Raw genomic sequence first — 12222 nt, 5'->3', positions numbered from 1 at the left:
GCAAAACAGCGAAAGCAGTGTTTTGTTGAAAATCCAAGCAAACAGGCACCAGTGCCCAGGAGCAAGGTAGTGAAACCGGGGAGAGTGAGTCAGACTGAGCCGGTGAGTTTTGCTGCCCTTAGCCTGCTGGAGTGCAGAAATGTAACAAGCCGCACAGTCGGGGAAAGGGAAACTGGCATTTAACCATCCTTTCTGCTTCCCTGGCCATGGCTCTAGGGGCCTTGCTGCGGAGACAGGGGTCAGAGGCAGCAGGCAGCCACGCTGGGAGGAGAAGGGCCAGGTTGGGGCTTTGTTCTCTGGGAGCAGGAAGGGGATGGGTGAAACCCAGCTGCCAACAGGTGAATGAGTCACTTGTGCCCTGGCAGTTTAACCTGGTGAGCTGTTTGCAGGGAAACAAGTCCCTGTCGGTTGCTTGTGTCCTTTTAAGCTCCCACTTTCTTCCTAGAAATTGGAATAATTGATCGTGCGCTCGATAATCCTCCTCCTGCCCCGTGCTCTGTGAGGCATCGCTCAGCAGGTCCCTCAGCCCAGGGGTCCTTGTGCTCTCTAGAGACCATGAGGGGGTCTGAGGCTAGCGGCAGCAGGTTCATGGCCCCCCAGGTCTCTGGTTCATAGAGGAGAAATGGAAAGGACATGGACTCCAGCCTCCCCCACACACAGGCAGAGAAGGGGTTAGATGCTCTTTAAGGCTGCACCAAGGGCAGACTGAACAGGGACCTGAGGGTGATGGCTGGCTGCAGATGGTGCAAGTACTTGGCCCATGCCCCACTTCCCTGACAAAGGAGACATCTCTGTGTGGGGAGGGTAAAGCCAGGACCTGGCTCTGGGTGGGACGATGGTAGGGCTCTGTAGCATGGCATCTGGGTGCAGCACCATTGCATGCTAACCCTTCTTCCAGGTGGCAGGGTCTGATGTTGGAGGGGAGCATCTCCAAGAAAGGGGCAGGGCTGGGATCAGGGCAGGGGCTGGGTCTCCACCCTCTGTGTCCATCTCTACCCTCCGTTTCTGCTCCTCCCAGGTGGCCATGACCTGAGCAGCTTCTCCAGAGCCGTGAGCACTGGGTGAGAAGAATGAAGGAACTGGTGCTCTGCATGCTTCTCTCCAGCATCCCACAGCTCTGCTGCAGCCATGCAGAGCCAGGTAAGCACGAGTCCAGATCTTCCAAGCAGGCCCCAGCGGTGCTGCAGGGTTCAGTCGGCCTGGGCCGGGATGCTGGTGCTGGCGGGTCCGGGGAGAAGGTGGCGCCCCAGGAATCACTGTCGAGTCCTGATACCTCTGGAGTTCTCCAGCCATGGGCACAGAGCACGGAAGCACCTGGCTTGTTCTGACCCTAACACTAGTGGCTGCCCTGCATGTCCTAGTGAGTCCCGGTGCAAGGTTTCCACAGCCCCTCCCAAGGTCCCCCCAGACTAGGTCTCTGCTGCTGCTGTCCAGGGCTCTGCACTCCTGGCAGCCCCTCTGAGCTGTGCGTTGGCCTGGCTTGGTGAAGTCTTTCATCTGGGGCTTGCCCAGAGCTCTGGCTCTGCAGGGTCCTGGACAGTCCCACTGGCATCAAATCAAGCAGCGCTTCTCTGTCTCCAGCCTTGAGCTCCTCCCCTGCCAGGAGGCTCCTGCCCACAGCAGAGGTCTCCACCCTGACGCCGGTCCTGGAGCAGGATGCTCGGGAATGTGGCATCTCAGCCCCCCAAGGCAGCGTGGTTTGGGTGCCGGCCAGGGTCACCAAGTCTCCCCTGGGGAGCTGGATCAAGGACACCCCAGCCAGATCCCATCACACGATGTCGTCTCCACCCTCTGGGACTGCCCCCAGCGTGCAGCAATTATCAACCCTGGGGGGACATGAGAGCACAACCGAGGCCCCTGGCTGGGGGCTGCGCCCCACAGAAAGGTAAGGTCCTGGGCTCAGACTGTACTGCAATCCCCACATCACAATGGCAGCTTCGTGCCTCCTGTGGGCTGTTCCTGCTCTCTCGGTCCTGCAGCATTGGAAGCTGTCACGTCTGGCCCCAGAGGTGGCTGCACCGAGACGGTAGGCAGGGGATTGTGCTTGCTTGAGATCCATCCTGTTATGGGCCTGGGTGTGTTTGGGCTTCTGGCACATCTTGGTGCCCCCTCTCACTGCTGGCCCTGTGCAGGCAGGCATCCCCGGTTGGCACGAGCTGGCTCCTGGGCCTGGATAAACACGATGTCCCCGTAGTGGTGGGAGCCTCGGCATCCCTGGCTCTGATTCTCCTTTCCATGGGCATCTACTTCTTGTGGCAGAAAACGGAGCACACCAAGGGCAGCAGCACTGGTGAGCCCTCGGCCCGAGGCATAGCTGGAGCCGCAGGGGAGGGTGGAGGGGCTGCTCTTGCTGGGACTGGGAATAGAGGGGAGCAGGCCCTAGGCTTGTAGCCTGTTTGCTCTGACCCAGCCCAATGGCAGGTCCATGTGGGTGACCGCATGCCCAGGAGGGCCTGCCCCGTGGGGTGGGAGCAGCTGACCTTGGGTATGTGGCCACCCACATGGGGCCTCTGAGCAGCAGGGGGTCGAGGTCCCCATCGCCTTTGCAGGACAGCCGAGCTGTCCTCACCACCTGCCCCTGGAGAAACAAGTCTGCCTCTGTTCTGTAGCTTCTCCCAAACCCTCCAGCGGCAGGAGCTGGAGGAGGAACTACCTGGAGGTGGACAGAGCCTATGAGAACAGGTGAGCTGGGCTCAGGGCAGGGGCGCTGGCTACAGCTCAGGTCCTGGCCCCCCGTGGGAAAGCCCTGACAGCCCAGCATGTAGGGATGGAGTGGCCGGTGCCTCCAGGCCACGTCAAGGACTTTCCTGGGCCTGGGCTGCGGGGGTTGGGAGCGTGCACATCTCCCAGTGACCGGCCAGCAGCCCCAAGGGCTACCTGCATGGCGAGGTGGGGCAGGGGCTGCGGGTTTCTCTTGACATCCCAGCCCATCATAGCCATCCTTGACACCTCCTCACCCCACAGGGCCTTTGAAGCGGAGTGTGCCATCGACACCCTGAGCCTGGATGAGACCCCTGCCCCCCGCAGCCTGGAAGGCCCTGGCCCCACAGCTCCCACGGGGGAAACGCAGGACCGGCCAGAGGTAACATGCACAAGAACTGTCCCCGTGACTGGGCTGCCCGCTCCTTGCAGCTCGCTGAGCCCTTGTGCAGTAGTGCTGTGCTCAGATCCCTGCTGCCAGCCCTGTCCTGTCCTGCACTCGTTGCCTGTCTGCGCTGGGCATCCGTGAGTTGGCCCCTGCCAGTCTCATTGCAAAGAGGCTCCTGTTCCTGCTAGGGCCCTGCATTTTGCTCCAGTCGAGAGCTGCCTGTTGGCCAGCGATCTGCCCTCAGATGCTGGCAGAGGCAATAGCAGGCGCTAAGCGAGACCCGCAGCTAATCTGGAGTTTGGTCTCAGCTGCCTACTTGCTCCTGCTCTGCAGTGGGGCTGAGTTACCCCAGCCATAGACCTGGCACTGTGCCCATCCTGTCTGCTCCTCCTGATGCACATGCTGCTCTTTCAGGACTCCCAAGCGTTGGTGCAGAGCGAGACCAGTCCTCAGGGACACTGCCCCAGCCCCGGCGGAGCCACATCCGCTGCTGCAGCTGAGGAACCCCGTGGAAGGAGACCAGATGTGGGCACAGCAGCTTCGCCAGCTCCCCCACACATCTGCACCACTCTGCACCTCTACCGGCCTGAGACGTCCGAGTGCCTCCCTCCCAGGGAGCAGGCCGGTGCTGTGCTGGCCGTTACCATCAATATCCGCCTCTGCCCAGCAGAGGTGTGCTCGGCTGCGGGCGCCGCATCAAATGCCTCTGAGCCACCCCTGCCAGAGGCAGCATCACAGCCGCCTGCTGCATCACTGGACCCCAGTATGTGAGCACTTCTGCCACAAGTGCACGCCAGTGGGGGCAGCAGTGAGTCCTTGCCATGCAGCTTCCGAGATGCTGGTGCTGAGCCTTGCACCCCCAGCGGCTCGCACGTTGCCTGCCCATATGGCCTCCATGATGCAATGCTGTCTCTCTCGCAGGGTCCAGGAGTTATCTGAGACCAGAGCAACACAGGCCTGCTTCAGATGGGTAGAGAACAAAACTGCATAGCTGGGAGCAGCTGCCGGCCTGGAGGGTCCACAGACTGCAGTGGGTCAAAACTTCCTTGCCACTGGCCGTGGCCTGTTCTCCTTCCTGCTGCTCCTTCACCCTGCCTAGCTGCTGAGATGCTCCCTCCTGGCATCTCCCTGCTGTCTCGTCCACCACGCCCCAGCACAGCTCGCCAAGGCACGGGCAGCAAGGAAGCAGTGGCAGTGCCTGGTCTGATGCTGGGAGACGCCCTGGTGTGGAGGCATCACAGACTGCGATGGGTGCTGGGATGTTCTTGGCTCAGAGAATAAATGGGGGCCAGTTCCAAGACTGCGGCTTTACCTTTCATACTGCAAAGTCCCATTCCTGGGGGGCTGTGAAGAGGCTGCTGGCAAACACTCTCACTCAGCTTGATTCCAGGTGGGATAACGCCTATTGCAATGGAGAGGGGGAGATAGGATGACCCCCCCCAGGGTGGGCGGGGTGACTGCAGGAGCTCAGGTTTTCCAGCACAGACCGGCGCCATGTAGCAGTGCAGGCACCTTGGAATCGGCACCTGGCGCTTTCAATTACTGTCCCCCCACCCCGATTCCCTGGTCCCCTGAAGGGCAGGACTGAATTTTTTATGCAGCTGGGACAGGCCGCACGTTGCAGGGCTGGTCCCTGCTCTGCCTGGGGGCTCTGCACCCTGGGAAGCCCTGCAGCCCGCGGAGCTGGGGCTGGGGCAGGGAAACCCAGCGTGATAGCAGAGGCGGCAAATAGAGTGAGATGCTGGGAGCAGACTCCTGGACATGCCCGTCATAGGCCCTGGGACACATCCTGCCCATCCTGGGATGGGCAGAGGAGAGGCTGCGGTTGGGCTACTGAGCATCGCCGGCCCCTTGACCCACCCTGCTACGTGCGGTATGCTGGCCACCAGGGTGTTTCCCCTCTTGCTTCTAGGTCCCCTGCCCGGGACCGGCTGAGCTGGCGCCTGAGATCTGGAGGAAACGTGGGCGGTTTCCTGTTTTCCACCTGCTGTGAGATGAACTTGGTGCCTCCTTTACCGGCATGGAACAAAACACTCTCACAATGTGCAGAGCAGCCACCAACCCCAAGCAAACCAGCTCCCTTTGCCTCAGCACCTGCCTGGCAGCCCCAGGATGGGACCCACACAAGTGACAGCAGAAAGGAGATGGGGGAGGCGCTGGGGTGAGAGCCCAGGGCGGGTCAGTGTCAAGGGCTGGTGAGCAGCGCAGTGCCACAGGTGGGCTACGGTAACCGTACCTCTCTCCTCTGGGAAGGAATATCCCCGCAGGTGCAGAACAGGAAACGTCCCTCATTTCCTCTGGGAGACCTCAGGCACCTACTCAGCAGGCCCTGGGCAGGGGACCCAGAAACGAGAGGGAAAGCACCACGGTGCCCAGCATACAGCATGCGGCAGGCTGGGCTGCAAGGGTAGGTGATGCTCGATGCCTAACAGCAGCCTCATTTCTACTTGTTGCAGCAGTAGCGTGCAGGCACATCCCAGGAGCTGCGACGGACGCATCCACAAGCCAGTTCCCAGCCTCTCCCACTCGGCCCCTACAGCTGGCGTGGAGAACGCCAGAGACACGGGTCAGGACCCCTGTCCCCTCCTCGGCATGGGTCTGGCTCCAGCGGGGAGCACTAGAGCTTGCTGGCCGGGCGGCGGTAGCTGACGTGGCCTCGGGCCCCGACGTGGCACTGCTAGAGCTCTGTGGAGGGCTGGCCCGCGCTGTGCTCAGCCGGCTCCGGGCTGGGGTCCGGCACGCGGAAGGACACGTACGGGCACCGTCGCACGTTGTTGCACACCAGCTTCTCGAGCGATGCTGTCTGCACCAGCGCGAAGCCCGTGGCGCCGCCGAAGGTGCTGGGCTTCCAGTACTCGGGGGAGCAGATGGGGTTCCCCAGCAGCCCCTTGAGGGAGAAGGGGGCCCCGATCTCCACCATGCTCTCCCCGAAGATGGCGTTGGCTTGCGGCTTCTCCAGCAGCAGCCCCGGGTAGAACTCCAGGGCGTCGATGTCGCCGTACAGCTCCTCCAGCTGCGCCGCCTTCTCCTCCTCTCCTGCACCGGGGTGAAAGGGGCATTTGGGGAGGAATTGCCCGGAGCCGAAGCCCCGCTGCGGTGGCTGCAGCGCTCTGGGCTGCGGGGGACCCCCCCCCACAGCAGGCAGGGCTGGCTCCTACCTGTCAGCTCCTGGAAGGACGTGTAGGGCCTCATGCCAAACCTCTTGCGGTACTCGTTGAAGGGCTGCAGCCGCAGCTGCCGGGACTCCTTGATGAGCCCGATGGCTACTTTCAGGAGGTTGCCGTTGATGGACTGTCCCCCGCCGATCTGACGGGCAGGAAGGAGGGAGAGAGCGCATGCCAAGAGGTCCTGTCCCCACTAAGCCCTGCTCCTGGGCATGCTGCATAGGACGTCTTGGCCTGGCGCTTTTCACTGCCTCGTGCCAGAGACCTGGGGACGGCTAGTGCCCCGGGGCCACGGGCCTGCCCCAGTGGGGCTTGGAGCCAGCTGCACACCTGTGCCCAACCACAGTGGTGCAATAACCAACCCCTGAGAGGGGAGCCTTTTCTTTCCAGGCAGAGGAAGTGAGCTAGGCACTCGGAGAGAGCAGCAAAGCGAGTGTGGGACAGGGCTCCCAAAGGCAAGGGGAGGAGGAAAGACGGGGCCCAAAGGCATGAGAACGACTGCCGGGTGGCAGCAGAAGATGCAGGATGAGCCAGGCAGCTGCCCCAGGCACCCAGCACGGGCCTCTCAAGTGCCCTGGGGCTTAAGGCTGGGAATGGCCAGCACCGCCTGGGTCACAGCCGTACCCCCAATACGTCCGGTGCTGCCCGGAGAGCTGCCGGGGCCCTGGACGCTGCACCGCCTGGGCTGGGGTCCTGCCCCGCGGAGGCGTTGGGGCGTCTGGAAACCAGGTCCTGCCCCCAAGTGCCCTCGTCCCACCCGGCAGGCCTGTCTGCAGGGTGCCCGGGTCCGGGCACGCAGCCAGCCCCCCGCAATGCCCCCGCGCGCCAGCCTACCCGTCCGGCGTTCTGCTTGGAGAAGGCCTCGACCAGGCCCTCGATGCCGTAGTCCATGAGCATGGTGGTGTTGTAGATGAACTGCTGGTAGCTGTACTCCTGCCCCTGGATGACGAAGGCATCCGGCATGAGCGCGTGCCAGTGGTAGAGGTGGTTGAACTCCACGGCGATGCGGTTGCGGTACTGGAACTGCACCCCGAACAGCAGCTCGGGGTCGAACTTCAGGCGCAGGAAGTACCCGCTCAGGTGCTGCACGTAGTCCTCGATGACGATCTTGATGGTCTCCCCTGGGTGGGAGCAGAAAGGAGCCAAGGGAGCAGGGTGAGCAGCTGGCAGCGGGTTCGGGGCAGCAGGGCACACAGTCGTGGCTGGGACCCGGGCCGCGGGCGCGGGCGGTGCGTGGGGAGGGGAGCCGTGTAGCATGCACCCGCTAAATAAGATAGCCATGTGCCAGCAGCGAGGAGCACGGGGCTGGGGCACTGGTGCCTACCCGGGCCTGCCCAGCCCAGCCCCTCTGGCGCTCACCAATGAGGACGAGCCGGGTCGTCTGGAAGAGCTGCTCGTCGCTCCATGTCGGGTGCTCCTGCTTCAGCAGGTCGCAGACGCGGTTGTGCTCGCGGAGCCAGAGGGTCGCGTACATCATCAGCCCGGGCAGGAGCCCGAAGACCTCCTGGCCCACGGCCAGGCGCTGCTCCTCGGCGGTGCCGTTGGGGTAGATCATGTGCACCGGGGCCTGGAGCACCGTGGGCGGGTACACCTCCCCGTCCACCACCTGCGGGGCGAGCACCGGCTGGCAGCGGGGCGCCGGCCTGCCCGCCCCGACCCCGCACGGCCAGCCCCACCGCCCCGGCTGTCCGAGGCACGCGGGCAGCAAGCCTCAACCGAGGCCCGGGCACCTGGGGGAGCGGGAAGGTTGTGGCCCCCGGGCCACCCAAGGGAGGAGGGCGTGGTGGTGACACGGCCGTGCCCGAGCGCGGGGCTCGTTGCATGCCACGGCAGAGAGCGGCCGTACCTGGTACTTGAGCTTCCCGTCTCTGAAGAGCCGCAGCTGGTGCTGACGCTCCAGGCTGTCGCCGTACAGGTGCCCGAGATCCACCTGCAAAGAGAGGGCGGCGTGACCCGGCGGCACGCCCCGCTGGCCTGGTCCCCGGCCCCGGCCAGCCTGCAGGCACTGCCCGGGGGTGGGCAGCTTGGGGGCTTCTCTCCTCCCCCTGTCTGAATAGGTACCCGCAGCTGCCCCTCTCGAGGCAGCAGCCGCCCAGGCACGATCTCAGTCTCCAGGGCTGAGTCGGGGCAGCCCGGGAGCCTGGCGTCCGTCCAGCGTGACTCCAAGGACAGCGGGCAAGAAAGCCGAGGGCCTCGTCCATACCCCGTGGCCCAGGGCCTTGGTGAAGCCATGTCCCATCTTCCCGGATGTCTTGAAGAACTGGTGAGTGAAGTGCTGGGCGAAGAAGGCGAACATCAGGTTGGTGCCCTGCGGGTCCTTCTCGAACGTCCGTCGGAGCAGGAACCTCTCGGCCAGGAGCTGCGGGTCAGGAAGCTCCTTCCTCCCTGCAGAGGAGGGAACCAGAGGCAGGGCCGTCAACGCCCCGGGGAGCGCCGCGCGGCTGCAGCCCGGGCTGCGGGGCGCTGGGCTCTTGTTGCATGGGCTGGATTTTGCCACATTGCTCGTACTGCCTTTGTTGGAAAGCAAACCTGCTCCTATAGCGGAATCTGAATTTAGCTCAGCACGTGATAATCTCCTAAAGCGCTTCCACGAGGAGCATGGGCAACCTGAGCGCCACTCCCCAAAGCGCTGAGGCTTGGCCCGGTGCTTTTGCATGTAAAGAAACAGCCCGGAGAAGCACCTGAGGCCCGAGGCGACGCTTTAAACTCCCTCTGCGCTGCTTTGCTGGTGGGACTGAATCCCAGGTGCCAGCCTTGCGTAAGGGCCTGACTCGAGCTGCGCGCCAGCAGATGCTTATCTCGCAAGGAAGCGGTAGGTTGCTCACAGCCATCTCGCATCCCAGAGATGTAAAGCCAATGTAAACGTGGCACAGGAATCCCAGGCACATCGCGCTCTACATCTGTTTCCACACATGCATACAGCCTAAGTGCGCCCTCCCGGGGAACGAAGGGCGTTATCAAAGGCGGCATTTATCTGCCAATCAACTTGTAATGGCCGTATTGACCGATAAGCAGGGCTTTCCGGAGGGCTTTGACCCCTGGAGCCGAAGCCGGCAGATTCCTGTGGAGGGCTGGTCGCGTGTTGCATGCACGGGATCTGCGCCCGCCAACATCCCGCGCCCCGGGCAACGCAGGTGCAGCCCGGCAAGTACTTTCCTGGCCTGCTGACGCATACCACTGCACTAAACTTGGCCCAGAGCCGTGGCTGTTCGGGCATCGGGGTCAGGGCCCTGCTGCCGGCTTTGTGGGTTCACCCTCGTGCGCAGCCCTTGGCGAGGAGCCGCCCGGTCCCCGGAGAGCGGGGTGAACGGGGCTCTGCCTCTCCGTTACGAGCAGTCACAGGGTTCCCTGCTCCTGGGTCGTGCTTCCCACCGCATGGGGCCATCGGGGCAGGGAATGTGCAACAGACCCCAGCGCCGCGACCCTCGGGGTCGCCGGTCACGAGCACCGCCACGGGCTGGGCCGGACTCTAGGTCTGTCTTGCCCATGCCCTGTGTCACGGGAGCGCTCGATGCGGATGCTGGAAGGGAGGGTAAGCGGGGCAGGACCGGGGTGGGCTGCAACGCGCCTCCCGCTGCCCTTTGCTCCTGGCTCAGGCGGGCACGTACCTTTGGTTCCCATGGGCGTCGGGCAGTCATCGGGCACCGGCGGCAGGATGCGGGTGAAGTAGCTCACGTTGGCGTAGGCCTCCCAGCTGATGTAGCCGTAGTCCGAGTTGTAGGTGGGGGGGCTGGGGACCAGGTTGGCCCGGACTGAAAGGGGACAGCAGGAGGTCACCCTGCGGCTGGGGCGCCGGTGCCAGCTGATTGAGGGGGGCAGCGAGCGCACAGCCAGGGCTGTCGCTGCTCCCCGAGTGCGGGGCCCGGGGCCGTGGCCAGGCGTGGGCTGGACTCAGGTCCTGGCCGTGCAACAAGGGGAAAAGGCTCCCACGCTGCTTGCTTCGACCAGGGAGATCTAGATTGGGGCCTGATAAGCAGCCCGGGAGGTCTGCAGACGTCCGGCAGCTCCCCGCTTGGCTCCCTGCCCCGGGGCTCGGCTCGGCCTCCCTCGTGGGCGCGCGGGGCCTAGGGAGGCCCGGATGCCACGGGCCTGAGGGGGTGCGAGAGCCTGGGGCTGCAGGGCAGGATGGAGGGGGGGCGAGCGGGGAGAGCAGCAGCCCAGGACCCGCCTGCCAGGGCTCTGGTGCGAGCTCCAGGGAGCCTCGCACAAATATTTATGCCAGAGGATAAACAGCGGTGGAGCCGTGCAGCTGGAGCTGCCTCCGGAGCGGCCCTCGTCGCCCCAGGCCAGCGCGGACACCGCTGACCACCCGAGAGCCGCAGCGTCCGAGCGGCGGCCCCCGCTCCCCCCGTGCCCTCCTGGCCCGCAGCCTGCTGGGTCCCGCGCGCCCTGCGGCGCCCTGCGGCCTCCTTGGGACTCCTGGCCTGGACCTGGCGGGGGGAGCGCCCCTTACCGCAGCCCCAGCCTCTCCCAGCGCTTTGCAGACGCCGGCTGGAAGCCTCCAGCCGGGCCGTCGTGAAGGCCGCAGGCCTGGAGACGAGGCAGGGTGTCCCTGCAGGCTGCAAGCCAAACGCTCCCAGCCCCTGCTCGACCCATCAGGCCCCGCTTCCCTCCCGGAGCTGTGCGTGGCACCCTCCCCAGCCCCTGGACCCCGCCGCGACGAGCCCCAGCCTCACTTTTCAGCACCAGCCTCATCAGCGTGTCCCTGATGAAGGTGCTGTTGATGATGTCCCAGAACCACTTGAAGTGGGTCAGCACGAAGTGGTAGAAAGCCGGGCTGGGCTTCAGCAGCTTGTGGATGCGCGTCCAGAGCTCGGCTGCGGAGACGCGGACCAGGGTGAGGCGGGCGAGGGGTAATGCGGCGCGCCCCGGCCCCGGCCCGGCGACACCCGGGCCACGGGCCCTCGCGCGCTGCTGGACCACGAAGCCCCACTCGAGCCCGCGGGGATGGCGCGACGCTCCTGACGTGGCCGAGACCACCGCCGCGGGCAGCAGAGCCACGGAGCTTCCCCGGGGCCACGGCGTCTCCCCCTGCCCCCAGCCCTCGCTCCGTGCCCAGCGCGGAGGGGACTTACGCAGGGTGCAGTTGGTCCCGAAGTACCCGGTCCGCGTGCAGTCACACTCGTAGCCCTCCGGGCCAACCCGCACGCACACGCCCTGGTGCTGGCAGGGGAAGTGGCAGCAGGGATCCACTGCGGGCGAGAGAGAGAGGGGTTGGCGAGCGCACCCGCGGCCCCCCAGCCAGCAGCTCCTCGGCAGGACGACGGGGGGCTCGGCGCACGCTCGGGGCAGCTGAGACGACCCAGAGCCCGTGGCGGGGAGGAGCCGCTTTTTCCAGCCGTCCTCGTGCCGAGCGCAGCCCGGGAGCGGGCAGCGGGCGGGCCCTGGGGGTGTCACGCAAGCCAAGGGGCAGAGGGCTCCCTGCTAAAGGATGCCAAGTGCCGTGTTTCACCTGTTCCCGTCACCTCCCTCCAAACTCCGTGCCCGCCGTGTGCTGTCCCAGCTGGCTGCAGTCCCTGGGAGGTAGCTAGGCGCGCCCAGAGGGGACCCTGTGCCCTCCTGAAAGGGGGTGCTGGCCAGAAGGGTGAAGCTCTCCCTTGCTGCCATGCAGACCGCCAGGCTGTCTGCAGCAGGAGGCATTTAGCGAAGCAAGCGGCTCCACACCGCCGATGCCATCAAAGAAGTTTCCACGCAGCCTGCCAGGCTGCTCCGCTCGGGGCGTCCGACTGGGAACGGCCCGGGAGCGACGGGGAGCCTGTCCTGTTCCCACCCCCTCTGCGGAGATCGGGGGTGTCCACGGCAGGCAGGGGCTCCTGCGAGCCCAAACCCCAGCTGAGGCCAAACGAGACGCCCCCTTGGCCCAGGAAATGCCCCCGACTCCGCCCCAGATACTCCACGCGAGCCGGGGAGGAGGCCACGTGCCGCCCGGCCCCCGCGCCGTGCAGAGCGCCTGCGGCTGCCAGCGGTGCC

At 65.1% G+C, this 12222-nt stretch overlaps 1 protein-coding gene across 1 annotated transcript in view; it reads right to left on the bottom strand.

The window, feature by feature from the left end:
- The window catches only part of PTGS1 (prostaglandin-endoperoxide synthase 1), a 15044-nt gene continuing 2822 nt past the window's right edge, over positions 1-12222 (bottom strand). The window contains exons 3-11 of the mRNA XM_019541126.1: positions 11328-11444; positions 10929-11069; positions 9861-10004; positions 8456-8637; positions 8099-8182; positions 7612-7858; positions 7087-7373; positions 6247-6394; positions 1-6124 (exon numbers count right to left, since the gene is read on the bottom strand). Of these exons, the coding sequence (XP_019396671.1) occupies positions 5766-6124; positions 6247-6394; positions 7087-7373; positions 7612-7858; positions 8099-8182; positions 8456-8637; positions 9861-10004; positions 10929-11069; positions 11328-11444 (1709 nt within the window). The 3' untranslated portion in view covers positions 1-5765. The remainder of the gene's footprint in view (positions 6125-6246; positions 6395-7086; positions 7374-7611; positions 7859-8098; positions 8183-8455; positions 8638-9860; positions 10005-10928; positions 11070-11327; positions 11445-12222) is intronic.

The sequence above is a fragment of the Crocodylus porosus genome, unplaced genomic scaffold (genome assembly GCF_001723895.1).
Source record: "Crocodylus porosus isolate Cpor-Errol unplaced genomic scaffold, CroPor_comp1, whole genome shotgun sequence".
Classification (NCBI taxonomy): Eukaryota; Metazoa; Chordata; order Crocodylia; family Crocodylidae; genus Crocodylus; species Crocodylus porosus.
This window is presented reverse-complemented; position numbering and strand designations above follow the sequence as displayed.